Source organism: Staurois parvus, unplaced genomic scaffold (genome assembly GCF_062004578.1).
Source record: "Staurois parvus isolate SC_StPar_1 unplaced genomic scaffold, SC_StPar_1.0 ptg000137l, whole genome shotgun sequence".
NCBI classification, from domain to species: domain Eukaryota; kingdom Metazoa; phylum Chordata; class Amphibia; order Anura; family Ranidae; genus Staurois; species Staurois parvus.
The window spans coordinates 15,206,495-15,227,001 of NW_028317933.1; the positions used below are offsets into that span (position 1 = coordinate 15,206,495).

A 20,507-nucleotide genomic window follows, 5' to 3' on the forward strand; every position below is an offset into this window, starting at 1 on the left:
TTAGCTGGAGTTTGCCTTCAATTTGTTACTTTTTTAAATCCTGCAATACACTTGACACTCCCCTTCCCCTAGACTAAAAATGCTGCTGCTATAGGTGCCCCCTGTGCTCCTCCATCCAGAGTGGAGGCACTCTAATACAGGAGGTGTGTTACTGGCCAGATCACCAGATAAAAACAGGGAAAAGCCTAAAAAAAAAAAAATTAATGCAGCCACCACATCTAATGACTGATAAGCTTCAATATATTACATTTTTGGTTTTGGGTTTAATGCCGCTTTAATATACAAGAAAAAAGAGCTATGACTGAAAAGAATGTTAAGCTATAAAATGGGCATTGGATGCACCAAGATACTGTTTGTTAAGATGTCATTTTGACCTGGTGACTGACTATGCACCTCTCAAATTGATGTCCCAGAAAAAAAATGGACGGATGAAGCAGTAGTTTTGATTATTCTTTCACAGAAAAAAAGACCAGGCACTAAGATGGGAAATGTAGACAGATTGTCCTGGGGTCACCCTTGCTGGGGGTTGTTGATATGTTAGCAGAGTGTCTCACAGGGAGCCTGGAAAAGTCCTGTTCAGGATTTACACATCTCACAGGCTCCATTCCTACACCTTTCAAGACCTCTGACCCTTCGTCCACTTCAGGTTTTGCATCTCTCCCTTTTAGGCACCTTAAGCTCACCTGGAATCCCCATAGTCAGTGCTCTGCAGTGCGGGGAACAAAGCAATCATGCCTGGTACAGAGGAAAGTAAGTGAAATGCCAACACTGTGTGGAGACTAACAAGCAGTAGGTTAGCTAGGATTGCCCATGTGTAGTAAGAGCTGAGACAGTACTAGGATTTGCTTGTTTGGTTTTTTTTTTTTGGGGGGGGGGGGCGGTTGTAAGTTTTAATTTATCTCCCCCTGAAGCCCTGTACAGTGATAGTGTGGTGTGAGATTAGCCAACCATTTGTCACAAACTGGTGAAGGTGGCTGGGGTCTGACATGGATGTGCACCTGTAAATTACACAAATGGTCACCACTGTTTGCAAAGACCCTACTGGGCTGGTGCCTGGGCCTAAAAAGGCTCATCAACCCATGAAGTGTTACACCCAATATGTGGCCAAATTTAAAACTGGATTAAATGCCTGTTCCATTTTACCCAGTGTACCACATTGGTGTGAACTGGGGCTATTGGGAAGAGGGATAGATTTCAGCTTGTCATTGGGATTGATTTACTTAAACTGGAGGATACCCAATCTGGTGCAGCTGTGTATAGAAATCTATTGGCTGTCAGTGAGGGGGGGGGGGGTCCCCTGCCAGCCGCCACCCCCTTTTTAGTTTAGGTCCATTTAACATGATTACCTATGGGACATTTTTGTGTGTGGGGTGTTTTTTTTTTTTTTTTTTTTTTTTTTATTTATTCTGCCCATTAACAAATTGAGAGGAAAAAGACAATGCATGTGCTAAAAGCACTGCAGAAATGCAAACTGCATAGGTGTGAACCTAGCCTTAAAGTATAACTAAAGGTGAAACTTTTTACAGTTTTTGGATCATGGAAAGGGATAAGAACCAGTTTTGTAGGGTTTTTTTGTTGCTGTCTGTTTTGAGATTCAGCCTTGTCCTGTTTGCCATTATCATTTGAAAATGAAAGAATTATAAGTTTAGGGTTCTCCCCCGAAAAGTAATGGATGGGAAATCCTCCAACGGGGACACTAGTTGTGGTGACCTGGGGGTCCTTGGGGAATTCCTTAATCTGCAGGGATTTCCTTTCTCCCTGTTTGGCTATGGGACAGGAAGTGATTGGGAGATCTCCAAAATTAGATACAGATGGTGACAATAAATCTGACAGGGGTTATAACTCTCCCTTTTGGGGGGTGGGAGAAGTTTTTGTCTTTAGTAGTTTAACTGAACAAGCTGAAGTTAGAAGCTGATTGGCTACCATGGACAGCTGCAGCAGAGTTTGCAGTCTCCAGTTTTAGTGAATCCACCCCACTGTGCTAAATCTGTATTGAGCAATGCATCCCAATGTGCATGGTCTTTATTGTTCAAGATAGTTGTTACTACATTACTACCTGTGCAGCCCTAGGCAAACACTGCAATAATAAGCCAGCATACTCTATGGGCTTACTGAAAATTCTCAATTTTTTATTTTGACCATCAAGCTGGTTGTGTGTTGGCCACCAGAGTAGAGTTGCCACCTCATCACTTTGAAACCAAATACCTATTACAGTGACTGAGGCTAATTTAACGCTAATTACCACCTTAATCAGCCACATAACCTGTGTAATTTAATGTTTGGTTTTAACCACTTTCCCTACAGAGGATTTACTCCCCCCCCCCCCCCCTTATGACCAGGCCACTTTTATATTTTTTTTTGTTTCTCTTTTTTGAGATACAGCACTGGGTTAATTTAACTGACAATTGTGCAGTCTTGCAACACCCCCCCCCCCAAATAGAGCTTTCTTTTGGTGGTATTTGATTGCCTGTGCATTTTGTTTTTTGCTATAAACAAAGGCCGACAATTGTGAGGGGAAAAAAAAGTTTGACTTTTTGCTATTAACCGCCTCCTGCCCGCCATATAAGGAAATGATGGGCATGAGGTGGCTCTCTCATTCTGGGAGGATGTCATGACGTCCTACTCCAACCATGCGCGGCGATCGGTGGTGCTCTGTGTCCCTCGGACACAGCGGATCAACGGAAAGAGCAGAAGACGTCAGCTCTCTTGTGATCAACTGTGTCCAATCACAGCTGATCGCATGTAAATATAGAAATGCAGGTTATCAGCATTTCTCTCCTCACGAGCTGTCTCGCTGACCGCTCGTGAGGAGAGCCGGTAATCAGCATTCCTCGGAGGGGACCTCTACACTGATCATTGGGGCACTGATGATCAGTGTAGCCCCATCAGTGCCACATGTCAGTGCATATCAATGCCACACATCAGTACTGCTTGTCAGTGCCCATCGGTGCCTCCACATCAGTGCAGCCTATCAGTGCCCATCACTGCAGTCTCATTAGCGCACATCAGTGAAGGAGAAAATCACTTATTTACAATTTTATAACTAAGTAAACATTTTTTTTTTAAATTCTAGTAGTTTTGTTCGTGTAGCAAAAAATAAAATACCCAGAGGTGATTAAATATCACCAAAAGAAAGCTCTGTTTCAAAATGATAAAAATTTCATGAGTACAGTATTGCATGACTGTGCAATTGTCATTCAAAGTGTGATAGCGCTGAAAATTGGCCTGGGCAGGCAGGGGGTATAAGTGCCCGATGGGCAAGTGGTTAAACATGTCCAGTAAAAAAATAAAAAAATAAAATTGAGGTCCAAATGTATCTTGCTATGTCTATGCTAAAAAAAAAAAAACCACACCCGTGTGTGTGTGTGTGTGTATTCTTATTTTTTTTTTTTCTATTAGTAATGCCAGCAATCAGTGACTTGTAGTGGGACTGTGGCAGGCATTCTGACCCGGGGGGGGGGGGAACTGTCACTGACATCCCCAGTGGCACTAATAGTGACCAGTGCTAATGACACTGGGCAGGAAAGGGTTAACATCTGGGGCAATCAAATGGTTAAGTGTGTGCTGTCTTAATGTGTTACACTGTAAGCGCGCTGCTTTGTATTGCTCTGCTATGTTCAATCCCCCCCCCCCCGGTCAGTGATACTCTGTGAGCTTGTGCCCCCTTACCAGGAAATGCAAAATAGTGTGTATACATGATTTTTGCGCAGCCTTGTAGCAATATCTCTGCTATAGGGTGGTAGGCAATCTGTTAAAGGGATGCTATTTTACTGGGTAATAACCACGTAATGGCCGTTTGAAAGGTTGTCGCTAGCCCCTGGCTATCTGTCTTTATTAGTCTGTTGAAGATACGGACGCGTCCGGAGGGCTTGACTTCACCCAGAAGCGACAGACACATACACACAGTGATAGGTGAAATCAATCTCTCAAGCTCATTAGGGGGAAGAAAATTAATATAACAGAAAAAAGAAAGGTGGGGGGCACAGAGTATCAAAAAGCTGAGTTGTCAGTAATTGGCTGAATACAAATAAAACAAACATTGATGTCAATTCTGAAAAGTGGTGAGAAGCGAGGTTTCTCTTTCCCAGGAATAAGGAAAGTTTCTACATTGTTTTAAAACTTATCTACAACATACCATAGACTCTCGCTAGATACTTGTCAAGGCTATGAACATGATTTTTCTCAGTCTTTGAAATCAGTTACAGTGGGGATCGAAAGTTTGGGCACCCCAGCTAAAAATTTGTATTAATGTGCATAAAGAAGCCAAAAAAAGATGGAAAAATCTCCAAAAGGCATCAAATTACAGATTAGACATTCTTATAATATGTCAACAAAAGTTAGATTTTATTTCCATCATTTACACTTTCAAAATAACAGAAAACAAAAAAATGGCGTCTGCAAAAGTTTGGGCACCCTGCAGAATTTATAGCATGCACTGCCCCCTTTGCCAAGCTGAGACCTGCCAGTGTCATGGATTGTTCTCAATCATCGTCTGGGAAGACCAGGTGATGTCAATCTCAAAGGTTTTAAATGCCCAGACTCATCTGACCTTGCCCCAACAATCGGCACCATGGGTTCTTCTAAGCAGTTGTCTAGAAAACTGAAACTGAAAATAGTTGACGCTCACAAAGCTGGAAAAGGCTATAAGAAGATAGCAAAGCGTTTTCAGATGTCAATATCCTCTGTTTGGAATGGAATTAAGAAATTGCAGTCATCAGGAACAGTGGAAGTTAAAGCAAGATCTGGAACACCAAGAAAAATATCAGACAGAACAGCTCGCAGGATTGTGAGAAAAACAATTCAAAACCCAAGTTTGACTGCACGATCCCTCCAGAAAGATCTGGCAGACACTGGAGTTGTGGTACACTATTCCACTATAAAGAGATACTTGTACAAATATGGTCTTCATGGAAGTGTCATCAGAAGAAAACTTTTCTACGTCCTCACCACAAAAATAATCATTTGAACTTTGCAAATGAACATATAGACAAGCCTGATGCATTTTGGAAACAAGTTCTGTGGACCGATGAGGTTAAAATTGAACTTTTTGGCCGGAATGAGCAAAGGTACGTTTGGAGAAGAAGGGGCACAGAATTTAATGAAAAGAACCTCTGTCCAAATGTTAAGCATGGAGTTGGATCAATCATGCTTTGGGGTTGTGTTGCAGCCAGTGGCACAGGGAACATCTCACGAGTAAAAGGAAAAATGGATTCAATAAAATTTCAGCAAATTTTGGATGGTAACTTGATGCCATCTGTGAAAAAGCTGAAGTTAAAGAGAGGATGGCTTCTACAAATGGATAATGTTCCTAAACACACCTCGAAATTACATCAAGAGGCATAAACTGAAGGTTTTGCCATGGCCTTCACAATCTCCTGACCTCAACAGAATTGAAAATCTATGGATAGACCTTAAAAGAGCAGTGCGTGACAGACAGCCCAGAAATCTCAAAGAACTGGAAGACTTTTGTAAGGAAGAATGGGCAAAGATACCTCAAACAAGAATTGAAAGACTCTTGGCTGGCTACAAAAAGCTGTGATACTTGCCAAAGGGGGCAGTATAAGATATTAACTCTGCAGGGTGCCCAAACTTTTGCAGACGCCATTTTTTTGTTTTCTGTTATTTTGAAAGTGTAAATGATGGAAATAAAATCTAACTTTTGTTGACATAATATAAGAATGTCTAATCTGTAACTTGATGCATTTTGGAGATTTGTTTCATCTTTCCTTGGCTTCTTTATGCACATTAATACAAATTTTTAGCTGGGGTACCCAAACTTTCAATCCCAACTGTACAAGTATCCAACAGTTTTCCCATGGGACAGAAGTATTTGACTTTTAATTATATCATAACAGAAACAGGTGCTGTTAGTACAAAGAAATAATTGGATACTATCTCTGCCTCTACCAAAGCTAAGATAAGAAATCGAAGAATATTGTGAGTACAGTTCTGTAACACATAACTGACGCAGCATATTTTCATTAACTCATTCTGGGTTTAATACAAAACAATCAACATGTTAGTACAAAATATAAAATGGAGTGGGGGGGAAAACCAAAATGACAGACCTAAAAGACAGACATTTCCCTTCAGCCTGGATTGCATGGTAGATGTCACTTGCACTGACACGCCATCTGTGGCTTGACAAAGATCAGGCAGATGAAATGCTGTGTACTACATGAAAGTGGATCATTACTGGCCAATGCTCCAGATATCAGATCATTTAAAATGACACCACAAGCTGTTTAGTGTGTGGGGTGTTTTTTTTTTTTTTTGTTTTTTTTTTTTTGTTTTTTTTATGGCTTTCTCATAGTAGTTAAATATAATTCAACTTTCAGCGAGCCCTTATAGAGGTACAGGCAAGAAAGCTGGAGGGAGAGTGTGCAGAAGGTTGACATTGGACCTGCGATCCCCTGATCACTTAATCACTTCAAAAGCTCTTTGGGGGGGATAAAGTTTTTCTTTCCCTATGTAGTGCTACCCTTGAAGGAGCTGCTAGATTATGGGTCCCCGTTTGTTTGCACAACCAGGCAACATGTATTTTCAGCTGGCACAGTCAGAAACATTCCTTGGGTTTGTTTTATTGGGGGGGGGGGGTAACTTGGATAGGGATAAGGGGCTGTGGGATGCCCAAAGTGAAATCAACAATGCTTTTGGAGGTCAACTCTATGTACACCTTGCATCAAAAATGAATCCTTTGACTCTACTACCTCCTGGAATAATGTCAGACCTTAATGGATCAGTAGCAAATATCCCACCAGCTTTTAGTAGTTCTGTCCCTTAGTAGAAGTAACAGTCCCAACTGTATGCAGGAGCTCAATGTAGAAAATACCAGTGCACCTGGTTTCAATTGAGAAATCCCCAAACAAGGGTAGAAGGGAACATTATGCTGTCCCTCTGAAAGGTAGCTGAATATTGCACTTGGGGCTGCAATCTCCCTTGTAAGCTTTGGAGGGTGAAAAGGTGTAGAAAAACTGAGGACTACTGTGGTTACACTTTCAAAAGACTGGCAAAGCACTTCCAATAATTATGCCAGCACTGGCACAAGCTCATCCCAAGCAGGGGTGAAGGTTGACAGATGTGCCTCGCAGATGGCTAGCTGGGTATTGCACTTGGCTGCCTCTCTCCTATAGGCTTTGGGTGGTGAAGTAGAGTTTCTCACTGTCCCTTGAAATCCTGCTGCTGGTAAAGACTGCTGTTGTGGCCTCATGCTGTATGAGTCCTTCCCTTGCAATACATGGTGTCTCCTGGATGAGACTGAAGGGTGGTGAAGATCCTCTGATCAAACTGCTCCTTTAATTCCTTCCTCTGCTCCTGCCTGGCAGCAGAGCCTCCAGCCCCAGGGTCCCCTCCAGGCCTCACAAACCTCAACTCGGCACTCAATTGCTGGTTGAGAGGATTAACTCCCTGTTGGCCAGGCTCGCCAATATTTATTGGCAGACCTTACTGCCAGGCCTCCTGCCCGGGGATTGGTCAAACTTCCATGAATGTTCAGATCCCTGCCCACTAGCTTCTAGAAGCTTCTTTAAACTTCCAGAACCAGGGGGAGGTGAAAGAGGCCTGACTTAAGCTTGAACCCCACAGACATGCTCATGTTAGCTACTTTTTTGAGCCAAACTAGATTTACTTAACTGCACTAGAAGGTGCTACACCTAAGGTGGTTATACTTTAGGCAGTTTTCACACTGATCTGCTTTCATGTTTAAAAAAAAAAAAAAAACAGAAGAAAAAAGTGACTACATAATTCTATGGAACTTTTCAGAATGATCTGTGGCAGGTGCACTAATTTATTTTTTTAATTTAAATCTTGCTTTCTGCATTTTTGGTGCAGATTACAAAATAAAATAAACCTCTCCTCCCCATTGAAATGAATGGGGAAAACACACTTGTGTTGCGTTTTTTGGTGAATTTTTTTTTTTTTTTTTTTTTGTCGCATGTCCTTAAGTCTCTTTGAAATCATGCGTCATCCAGTGAGGTCACACGATTTCACATTCAGATGTCATTCTGACTTCAGGTTCGACTTTCATAGACATGTCTCTTGCAAGTCATACCATGCATGCATACATGCACTACTTTAGAAATTGGTGTGGCTCTGACCAAGTTGGAATTGCACCGATATGACTGCTTTAATTGCAGACAATAGGGTGTGACTTGCCATGCGTTTTGAAACACTCATGGCAAGCCACACCTGATGTGACGGGCACTAAACACATATGCAGTTTTGCTACAGATCATTGTGAAAGTAGCCTTAAACAGGTCATTATGAGGGATAAACCTGGTTATGACTTATTTCAATATTATAATCCAAGTACTGACTTTTTCCATTTGCATGTTATGGATAGATCAGCATGCCTAATATGGGAGGTTAGGTTTTAGGAGAATTTAAAGCCTTTCATACTGTACTGATATTCAAGAATCGGCAGTTCTGGACATAATTTCAGACTGTTGGTATTCTTGGATAGTGCACATATACAATCAAATTAGCACACTTTTTTTTTTTTTTTTTTTTTTTTTTTTTTTCCTCCTTTCTCAAGAATATGCATCTGTGTATACAGGCACGTTGTAATTAAAGGGCTGCATTTTAGATCAGTTACAATTTTTTTTTTTTTTTATAGAAAGCTGTAGTATGCAAGAAACCTAAAAGTGAGCCATTTTATGGTGGTAATGCAATGTTTGGGTACGGTAAAATGTACAAAAACTGTCTCCTTTTTAAACCTTTTCTTTCTCTCCAGTTCAGAGTGTGCACTTAGGAATATGGTCACATAATAGTCCTTGGACCTGTATACATGCTGCCATTGAATTTACTCAAAGCTGAATGTGACAGGCTTACTTTACTCATCATTTAACACTTTTTTTTTTTTTTTTTTTTTTTTTTCCCTCCTCCCTCCCTAGCCTTACAGGTTCTAAACTTGGACCTTCAGCGAAGCTCAAATGCTATTGCACATAGGACCAATGAGTATATGATTGAAAAGCTTGTTGTAAGGAGAGGACAGACATTCAGCATAAAAGCCATGTTCAACAGGGCTGTGCAACCTGAAGACAACCTGAAATGGTGGACTCAGACAGGTAATGTGTCTGTATATATATTTATATATTTTTTTTCTTTTGCCCCTGGGACATACAGCACTATATAACTTTTTTTTTTTTTTTTTTTTTTTTTTTTTTAAGCATATTTTTGCTCCATTTGAAGAGACCTTTTAATGCAGAATTTGTGTACACTAACCTCAATCTAGCTAACTGAGTTACTGTTATCTTGTAATTGCTAGTTTATAACAGGCAGGTCAAGCTCTAAAATAATCCTCAGCTCTAGCAATGAGAAATCTTGGCACGCCACCTTCAAAACCAACAGTGACCATTCCATGGTAATCACTATCAACTCACCGGCTGACGCAGCTATTGGACATTACCGTATGGGTTATCAGATCAAGAGTGGATGGAGTCATATATTCCACAGCTGTGGAGAATACATATTGCTTTTTAATCCTTGGTGTGCAGGTATGTGCAAAATGTGTACATCTAATGAACTAATCTTGCTGTACTAAAATGTGTCCTTGGGATATTTACTAGCTGTTCCTTTTCGTATGCTGTGCCAACAATTTGGCTGGGTAAAAGGGCATTGGTCACGCTGTAAGAGGAAGAAGCAGAATTAAGAAAAATATCAAATCACCAAACTTTCATAAAATATTCTTATTGCTTCAGTACAACAGGAGACCTAATGGTTATAATTAAATCCTGGCACTGCTAGTTCAATCAGCTGCAAGATATCAAGTCAGGCTAAACTTCCTAGCTGGATTAGTCCTCTGTGCAGGAGGTGCCTTTATTTAAAGCAGACCATTACCCATAACAACTTGATCCTCTTTAGCAATGAACATGCATTCCTCATTTAATTATGCTAACAACATTGGTGTGCTGTAAACTGCCTCCAGCATTGGTCCTGTTTCTTCTCACTGGAGGCTGTAATTTTGCTAAAGCTCAGAGCAGCAGTAAATCTTTTGGTGGTCAGATCAGCCTCTAGTGCCCGAGTAGGGTACTGTATCTATGTCCCACCTTGTAGAGATTCAGCCTTCCATAGTTCAGGTGTAGCCTGACTAGAGGCAAGTACCCCTTTTGGTGGCTTTTTTTTTTTTTTTTTTTTTTTTAATTTGGGATGACATTAGACCTGGAACATGCAGTTAGTGGTTCCACTGAGTAGGTTATCACTAAAGTGTGTGTAATCTACTAAATATTTCTTTGCTTCCCTCCACTAGTTGACATGGTGCACATGAAGGATGACTCTGCAAGGAAGGAGTATATTCTCAATGAGCATGGCACAATTTTCTATGGCAATGCAAGTGAAGACCCTCCACAGCGACCCTGGGAGTTTGGCCAGGTAATTGTAGAGGCCCAAAATCTATGAATCTGTTTGACTGCTTTTAAAGCAGTTTACAATAATACATGAAACATTGGCACACCTGTGTCTTTAAACTTTCATTTATTTTTTTTTATTTATTTTTTTTTTTGACCGCTAACAATTTGGTCATGTCAGAATTCCTTTTGTTGGTGGAGATGAGAAGATCTTTGGTTCGTCCAGAAGGGCTCTTTCATACTTTTGGCTGGTATTGCTGTCCCTCTGTCCTGTGGATTGTTTTTCAGAGGGCCTCATTTGGCTGTGTTGGCACTCAAACTGAGAACCTAATGTTCTTAAATGGGTGTCATTCTGTGGACTGGCTTGCAAAATTGGCTTTTACTGGTACCTGGCTGTTCATGTGAATGAGCCAATCATGCTGGTATCGGGCATTTCCTACTGATTCCCTCCCCTTATTTTTTTAGAAAAGTGCTCAGAGTGGAAAAAATGTGGTCCACTCCCTCAGTCTGCACAAGGCAAACATCAATCTCTTAAGATTAAACTGGACTTCTACTTCATCTTAACTGCTCTCACCCTAGTCTAAGTCCTATACTAATTAGCCCGTAGGGGTAAGATGTTTATACTTGGACTATTCTCAGGGCTGTTGGGTCATGTGATTGGCTCCCAATGCCAGCTTCAGGGTACAAGGGACAGCAGACCTTGTGTCAGACATAGGCTTACTATATGGCATCCAATCACCACATATCATTTGCAGGTGAACTAGTCTCCTAAGCTTTCTCAGTCACTTGAGGCACAACCTCTCCAGGCTATAGTTTATGCTTAGTACTGCAGTACACTCCAAATCCACTCCTAGGGGTACCTGGCTATCTCTATTGTACCACTCTGATTTCTCATGTGTTGATGATGATCTGATTTATCGTGTTTGTCTACTTTGGTTTGCCAATACAGACATTTTTGTTTATCTTGCAACAATCTGTGTTATCCCTGTGTGACTGAGTCTCCAGGTAATTTTGGTGTCGGTAAAAGTGAGGCCACTTTCAAATAAAGTACTCTTTCTGCCTGCTGGCATCCTGATTTAACGTATCAATATCTCCTGCACCAGATCTGCAGATGTGGCCTTCTGAATGGTTTAGGGGCCAGTGTTGGGCTTTTGGCATGAATTTGAGGCTTTTGAGATGTCCGCTTTTATTGCAGGTGCAGTTATTGTGCTTTGGGATGCTTTTGCACTCCAATAGACTTGCATGGGGAGAAAAGCGGTTCTGACACCAACAAGACCATCAGCACTTGCCCTTAATCTTTCTGCTGGCCACACCTATGCAGTGGAAAAGATTTACTTCAACTGGAGCATGTAAAGTCTAGTGCAGTGCTGCATAGAAACCAATCTGCTTCTAGTTTTTATTCTCAAAGCTTAATTGAACAAGCTAAAGTTAAAAGCTGGCTACCATACACAGCTGCACCAGATTCTACATGGAAGCATCTGTTTTTAATGGCTCCTATAGGAGTGAGGAAGCTCATTTTCCACTGCTGCACAAACAGCCAAGAGCATAAAAACTACTACACAGGCACCATGATTTTACTTATGGGTCAGCATTCTAGATGAGAGAGTAGGTGATGGTCCTGAGGGATCCCTGCGGGGAAAAAATGGTGCAGGCCTTCTGATTTTAGAAAAGGAATTGACTTACTGTGAGCTCTTGGGGAGGTAAATAATGGTTACACTTGTGAATTACTTGGTATGTGTTTAAACATGAAGTATCTGAGGTTACTTCCAGTCTTAAGGTAGAAAATTGGGAGGGGGAGTGTTATCTATTTCTTTGTCTTTGAAGCTATCTTTTTTTTTTTTTTTTTTTATATTTTTCAGTTTGAAAAAGGAATTTTGGAAATCTGCTTAAAAATGCTGAACAGTAGTATCGAGTATAGAAGAAGTGCTGCTAAAGATGCATCTCTCAGGGGAGACCCTGTCTACGTGTCAAGAATATTAAGTGCTATGGTTAGTACACTGATCTTGAAGGGCCTAGCCATAGACTACAGCTGCTAGCAAACCCTAGGGTATGAAAAACTAGGCTCTCAAAACCAATGCTCCAGTACTGTTCCCCACAGATCTGCCACTCTGTGATTCAGCACTGCGCTTCCCCCGCCCCCCCCTCCCTCTTCTGACCACCTCACTGGTGGAAGACTGGCACAGCTTCATCTCTCATCCCTGCACTGCACACAGCCTTGCCAAAGGCCTTGACTCCTCCCCACACAATGCATAACTGAGAACAGTATAGTGGAAGGCTAGGGTTGGCTTTGGGGGGGGGGGGGGCGCAACTAAAATCTGGGGGGCATGGCTTACCCCCAGAGCCCCCTAGATCCGGCCATGGAGCAAGGTATGATACTTATTAAAGCCCACACTTTAAATTCTTTAAGTGTGGCCACAATGAAGTGTTTCGATGACCTCCAACGTCTGACTTCTACACTAGCATTGCTTCATAGAGGTGCTAACCTTTTTTTGCCATTATTTGAGTACTATGTTTCTCATGTGGTTTTTGTTTTTTTTTTTCATGTAGAAACTTCAAGATCCATTTTCTAGCAAGTAAATAAGTATTTCTGAACATTTTAGACCTGATGAAGCAATTGGGACTTTGTGAAACTCTGTGGCAACTTGGCTGTCCCTCATTAACCTAGTAAATCTGAATTGAATGATGGTTGTAGTATAACGGGGATCAACTATAGATGTCACTAGTGTGACACTGCCCTGACTGGGTATCTCCACCAAACGGCTTCCTCCACTCTGGATCCAGAATATAGCAAAGTTGCACCAAGCATCAGACAACCAATGTTGAGAGTAAACCGGGACTGACTTTATTAATAAACTACACAGCATTTTAGCCCTGGTTCACACACTAATGCAGTGCGGGAAACACAGGATTTGCTATCGCATGGTGCCCATGCAATCTGGTACAGGTCTCAATATTAACGACCCCCGAAACAGATTGCAAAATGCAGTGCAATTACCAGAATTTGCATCGCATGTCATGTGCCTAGACAGGTATGGCATACGTTACAAGTCCCAGTGGATATTGTTATGAATGGTGTAGCGCTACATACATATACCAGGTATAGCATGAACAAATATGGCTCTGTGCCAAACAGATACATAACGTGCTAAAGTAGATAAATGATAGCGACAATTAGTGATTCCCTATAAAGGGATAGAAGCGCGTGATATTTAAAGTGCAATATATCAATAAAAAACCGTGTACAAGGCACACTAATGCATGATATTGTCCACTAACTTAGTGTTAGGCACACCACAAACACTAATCAAAACATGCTCCTTTCGCCAGTGTAGGTGATGGGTGAGAATCCAAAAATGGCTAGCGTTCCTGCTCACCTTCCCCCTGCGGCCCCCAGGGTCCAAAATGCCTTGCGGATCACCCCAGATCCTGCTTGCTCTCTCCAGGCTAGAGAATACACCAGAAGCTCCTACAATATCGCCTCCACCTTCCACTTATCCTCCACGAGCCAGTACCAGTATGCACATATACATTCATGAAGTCATGGAATGAGAACACAGAAAATCCTCCATAGTGTAAACCTGTATGACTTGTTTATTAAATATATAAAACCGCCAAGTGAACACTCATGTTTGGGCAGAAAATACAAAGCGTTTGGATGTCATCCCACATGGGTGTACTGATAATCCTCTAGTGCACTAAGATGGCGCCGGACCAGAAGTGCGTCACCATGTTGCTATGTCACATCTGTGTTATGCCATGCCCCTTGTAGCTTCATCAGGGATTTTTCTTATTGTGAATCCTGGTTATGGACAACAGATGTAACACTTACACTCTTATTTTTAGGTTAACAGTCCAGGTGATAACAGAATTATCGTTGGAAATTGGAGTGGAAATTATGATGGCGGAGAGGAACCTACAAAATGGAATGGAAGTGTTTCCATTCTCCGTAAATGGCATGAAAGTGGACCTGTCAGATATGGACAGTGCTGGGTGTATGGAGGGGTCCTTTGCACAGGTTTGTACACTTCTTCCTTTTTTTTTTTTTTTTTTCACAAGCCTCACATGCGAAAGCTGCACATCTGTTTATGGTGTAATGGGGATAAACCACTACATACTTACCTGTGGTCCCTGTTGGCAATCCTTGTATTTGAACAGAAACGCTGCTGTTTGGTCTTGTCATAACTCTTCAAACCCTCCATGATGTGTATTGTTGGCACACAGCTGCCCCTCTCACTTTGCCATGACCCAAAGTCTACCTAAAATTCAAAGTAAAAAGTAAACCTAGCTGGGTTCTAATTCCAGTTCAATCATACAAAATCCACATTTTAACATTTGACTTATCCACTTTGTACTCGAGATTTACAAATTTATCTTGATGGATCAACCTAAAGCCCTGGTTCACACCAGTGCAACTTTGAAATTGTGCTAATTCAGCATGATTTCTGAACTACTGATCAGTGCAATTTTGTTGCGGCTTGAGAGTTTATTATTTTCAATATGTTAGGATATTTTTAGAAACCATACAGACAGAAAATGCAACCCACCAACATGAGTTGTAGAACATCAAGCAATGTATTCAAGCACAATGTGTATAGCAACACAACAAAATTGACTAATGTGTAATGAGAAGGACCCACTGGTAGCACGTTCAGATTTTGCAATTTTAGCAACAAATTGCCCCATAAACAGAATGGTACAAATATCACTGACATAATAGAAGAAAGAATGGAAAGATAGAGGGCTAGCCAAGAATCTGTCAAACAACGAATATATCGAATCCATGGATCTCAAGTGCTCTCAAATTTAGAGGTATTGCAATTAAGTATACTAGTACATTTATCAATCATAATCCAATTAAGTTTTGTTTTGACGAAGTCCAGCGATATTGCTGACTTTTTCCAGTGTTTGGCTATCTTAACTCCTGCTGCCAACAGGATATAAAGAATAAATTTGGGCAATAGTTGAAATGGGGCCACTTCAAGGGATCTACGATTATCACCCATTACAGAGTAAAGGAAATTAAATAAACTGATCCAAAACCTAGTGACCACAGGGCATTTCCACCATATGTGGAGCATAGTACCCTCCTGTCCACAATGTCGAAAACAGATGGGTACTCCTTCTCCTTTACACCCCCCCCCCCCCCAAGATGTGTAGGGACTAAACGCCAACGGAGAAGCATTTTGTAGTTCGATTCAATGAGTGTAGTGTTTTATAGAGATTTTAGATAAAGCATTAGCCATATTCCACCAAGCCTCTAACTCCAGAGAAAGTTATATATTTTTTTTTTTTTCCCATTGTACCATATAAGAGTTTATCATTTTGGATCAATAAGGAAAGCATATATATTGGATAGACAATCTTTCGCCACTCCAGAAGCCCTACAGGAGACTTCGAGAGCGGTGAGCATATGGGGTTCTGTCAGTAATTTAAGCTTGCTAGTGATAAGACCTAATTTGATTATAGCAAAACGGTTCGCTAGAAGGCAGTTGGCATTTTGTCTGAAAATATTGGAAAGAATATGGAGGCAGTCCTTCCAGATCCCCAATGTGTAAAAATCCCTTATAAATATAAATTGTCATGCTCCAATTATTTGGTAAAGTAAACTTTAATATATAAAGTGCTGAGTGGTCAATTTATATATGTGATAAAGTATAAAGCGGATTAAAAATTACTAATAAAACATGACAGATCAAACTCCTTATTTAGGCCTCTAGAGGCTAGACAACTCATTTCGTATATCCATTTTGATTCCTTCTTACTAACTTCTGACTGTCTCCTCTCCAATGACTATTCTGTTTTTTCTATGCCCCAGAATTCTAACTCTTAGCATCTTTATTATATTGCCAAAAATGTAGTGATGCATAGTGATTTTTATATCCTCTGTTTATATTGTATACATGCTCCTTGATACGCTCTTTCAGGAGCCTTTTAGTATGTCCAATGTAAGTTAAATTACATGGGCATTTGAGTGCATATTACACTCATTTCACATGAAATAAACTGTTTTATTTTATATTCTTTATTATTCATATTATGAAACTTAAATCTAAATCTTATATCCTTTATAAATCTTTGCATTAATATCCCACTTTGAGGTTATAAAGAAACTGCACAAAAGGAGAGACCAGGAACAAACTGTCCCCTAGGGATTTTCAACTATGGTCTATAATGGCAGCTATTTAATGGTATAAGCATTTTTATCAGTGTGTGGTGTTTGTGTTTTTTTTGTTTTTATCACCATCCCATATAATTTAATAGATCATCATATCTATTTATATAAATATATTTCTTTCCTGAAGTTATGGAAGATGGACTTATCTTCCCATTTAGCCATATAGATTGGCTATACTAGTGGCAAACTTCGCGCCCATAGCTACTCCTCTCTTTGTAAATATGTTAATATGCCAAAAATAATTGATCTAAACAAAACTTCAAAACACTTTTTAAAATGAACCTTTTGGTGTTTGGGATGTTCGAATATTTAGGGCCCATTTTGCTGCTTCTAAAGCGCCTACATTATCATTTGTATATAACGAAGAGACATCTGCTGTGCTCAAACAGATATTACTGTTTACATGCAAATTTTGGGTCAGTTGTATAACATGTTTTGTGTCTCTAAGGAAGGCTGGTGCATTTTCCACTATTGGTTGTAAACAACTATCAATATATTCCCCTAGTCTAGAAGACAGTCTATACCGTTAATGGTGGGTCTACCCGGTGGGTTGCTACTATCTTTGTGTAGCTTTGAAACTGAGTAAATTGGTATTTTACATATTGAAGGTACTATATATTCTTATTTAAAATTCCTTTTTTGCTCCCATATTGTATCCGTTTGATTATATCCTGTAAGTGGGTTGGTTTTTTTTTTTTTGGGGGGGTTTTTTTTTATACTTGGGGCCTCCTAAATCTTTTAAAGTCCAATATATTTGTTAACCATTTTAGGGTTAAACACTTTCTTAAACTATGTCTCTTCCTGTTCTGGATTATTCCTAATTATAGTTTTGGTTATGGTTTTGTATAAATTTGTTAGGCTTATAATAAGGTGAGCGCATATATAACAGGTTTTCTGCACATTGTCACGGAGTGGACACTATTTTGGATTGAACAATATATATTGTTTGGACATTAAATATATTTTATGTATTTAATTTATCTATTTTCAGCAATTTATAACACTTTATCACATAATTGAGCACTCAGATATTATTATTCAGGATTTATATAGTGGCAACAGGTTGCTCAGCGCTTTACAATATAACAGGAGACAATACAGCAACAATATAGTTCAATCCAAGAGGGATAGGAGGGCCCTGCTCCTTGGAGCTTATGATCTAGATATAGATATTAAAGTTTACTTTAGCAAATAATTGGAGCACGACACATTTTCATTTAGATTTATTAGTTTATTCACTCATATATGTGTAGTAGTGTCAGTGAACCATAAATTAATCACAGTATTGGGTATAGTAGCTGGCAAGCACTGAATTATTTATTTGTATGTAAAAAAAATCTTATTGAAACACAGATGGTGTTAAACCAGGTGTGAATTTAGGGTTACAAAAGACTGGGGCCAGAGGGGTATGTAGGGAAAATAAAGGCTTACGGGCCCCCCACCTATCAATGTTTGCTAATGACCTGATAATGTAGGGCAGATGGGAGGATGTAACCGACTGAGAAGCCACATAGGGGAGCCAATAGCATACGGATGACAAGATGGGGCTCAATGCCAACCCATTGAGGTACTTAGCCCCTAGCTGTAGTGTAGGAGAGCTGCATTATCTGAGCCACATGAAAATAAGTCATACGATTAGGAAGTTCCAAACCACCATGCTTTTTCTTAGAATATAAAGTTGAATAATTGACCAAAAAATGTTTGCCTTCCCATATAAATCTAGAGAGATCTGATTTGTAAGCGTAAGATTTCCCCTCCTGGGGACTGCAATCGGTAACGTCTGAAAATATAGCAGTCTTGGCAGAAATGTCATTTTTAATGAGTTGATTCTACCAAACTAGGATAAAGGGAGGTCTGCCCAATTATGTAAATCAGTCTTGAGTTTTTTTTTTTCAAAAGAGGGGGGCTAGTTAGCACGATGGTGTATAAATGGAGCTTGTGAGATGGATCCCCAAATAGGGGAGGGAGTGTGGGGTCCCACTGACTTCAAAGTTGTCCTGAAGATATTGAACCTCCGATAGGGGTAAAGAAATTTTTAAAGCTGTAGTTTCTGAGGAATTCAGAGTGAGACCTGAGTCCATAGAGAAGCGGTGAAGTAAATTGGGTAAGGACACTTGAGGAGCAGGCATATGCATAAGGACATCAGCAAATAAGGCACATTTTATGGTCTCGTTGGCCACCAGAGATAGCAGAGTCAGAACTAATGGCTATAGCAAGCGGTTCCACTGCTAATGCAAAAAGTAAAGGGGGCAACCCTGTCTAGAGCCTCTCCCAATAGGCAGAGGAGAGGAGCCTTTTTTTTTTTTTTTTTTTTTTTATCATGAACAGAGACCTGGGCTCTGTTAAATTGTAACCAAGGGGTTACAATTTAAAGCCCACAAGAGTCAAGGAGGAACCGAACTCTGATTTATAATGAGCTAAAAACATTTTAATGCATAAAGCTAGAACTTTAGTGAGAATCTTAAGATCGCAATTAATAAAGCAGACAGGATGATAATTAGACAGCAGTAGTGTCTTTATTAAGCTTAGGAATTATACGAACGACCGCTTAATTTTCATAAAGGCACCACTCCCCCATCTCATAAATAATGGGCCATATGTGAAATCAGAAGGTCAGGGAAAGCTTTATAATAAGCATGAGGAAGGATGTCCGGTCCTGGGGATTTATGTGGAGCTAAGATTTTTAAGGTGTTCGGAATCTCCTTGAAAGTGATAGGCTGATCCTTCTCTTCAGGAGGCCCATAGAGAATATATGGGAGAGTCAAAGTCAGGAAGCTGTTTACAGATGAGGTCCCCTCCAAAGTGGACAGTAAAGATCAGTATAAAAGGAATGAAACTCTTGTAGGATCTTACAGGGTCTTGAGAGCACCAGTGGACAGCTTAATTTTAGGAAGAGCCACATGAGAATGTCTGTCTAGGAGATGGCTTGTATGCTAGTAATGTACTTGGTCTATCCCAAGTGAAAAATTTGACTGGCCCAACACAACGGTTTATCTGCTGTAGTACTAAGGCATAAATTAAGTTCCAATCGGGTCTGGTCAAGTTAACTAATAGAGTAGGATCAGGTGTCTTATGTTGGGCGACAAGATCAGTATACGCATTAGATTTAGTCGGAATCAATTTTGTTACAAGCCTTTTTAAGTCGTGAAGATGATTTGAATAAGAGAATCCCTGACCGAGGATTTATGAGCTGCCCAATTAATAGCCGGATTTGTGTTGTCCACCTTATTCGTTTCAAAGTAAAATTTCAGATGTGTGGAAATATCAAGACAATGAGAGACGTTGCCTAAGAGGGATTCATTAAGGTGCCAGTGAGGAGCAGTCTTCCCATGTGTCCAAGACTAAAGCGTTGAAAAGAACTGGGTCATGGTCAGACCAAGGTGTTGAGACAAATTTAACCAATCTAGAGTGAGCTAGTATAGAGAAATATATGGTCAATGCGGGAATAACAATTATGAGCTCTAGGGAAATGGGAGTAATCTCAGGAAGTTGGATTAGTTTCCCTCCAAGCATCACCAAGATCATAGCGAAATAAAAGCTGAGTAAACTTTTGGCTCTGTCTAGAAGGGGATTTAAGCATGACGGTACAAGATCAATCAACAGCTGCTCTAATGCTAAGTTAGTCTTCAGTCATAATATCACCCTCCAAACTCTGATGCCAAAACTCAGTGAGTGAAAACTCCACCTGATTGGTATTTGGAGCATAGCACACTAGGAAAGGGTTTTCTCCTAAGTGACCTTTCACCAGAAGATGGCATCCCCCTCCCAATCCTTTAATAATTTTGGATTCAGTAAAAGACAAAGGGAGGGGGGGCTGTTATTTCTCCATGGCATTAGCAAAATAAGAGGGTAATCTTTGGGGTAAAAGGGGGGGGGGGGGGAATAACTCCTGAACGGCTACTACATCTGCACCTAAAGAGCTGTATGAATTAAAGGCTTTAATATATTTGTAAGAAGAGCCAAGCCCCTGGACATGAGGGCAATCGGAT

The 20,507-nt window shown here is 40.3% G+C and overlaps 1 protein-coding gene across 1 annotated transcript in view; it reads left to right on the forward strand.

Annotated features, from left to right (window-relative positions):
* The first annotated feature begins 731 nt into the window (after nucleotides 1-731).
* The window catches only part of LOC149465858 (protein-glutamine gamma-glutamyltransferase 6-like), a 31,857-nt gene continuing 12,081 nt past the window's right edge, over nucleotides 732-20,507 (forward strand). Inside the window, exons 1-6 of the mRNA XM_089673461.1 lie at nucleotides 732-750; nucleotides 8,892-9,065; nucleotides 9,276-9,494; nucleotides 10,247-10,368; nucleotides 12,203-12,331; nucleotides 14,187-14,358. Of these exons, the coding sequence (XP_089529587.1) occupies nucleotides 732-750; nucleotides 8,892-9,065; nucleotides 9,276-9,494; nucleotides 10,247-10,368; nucleotides 12,203-12,331; nucleotides 14,187-14,358 (835 nt within the window). The remainder of the gene's footprint in view (nucleotides 751-8,891; nucleotides 9,066-9,275; nucleotides 9,495-10,246; nucleotides 10,369-12,202; nucleotides 12,332-14,186; nucleotides 14,359-20,507) is intronic.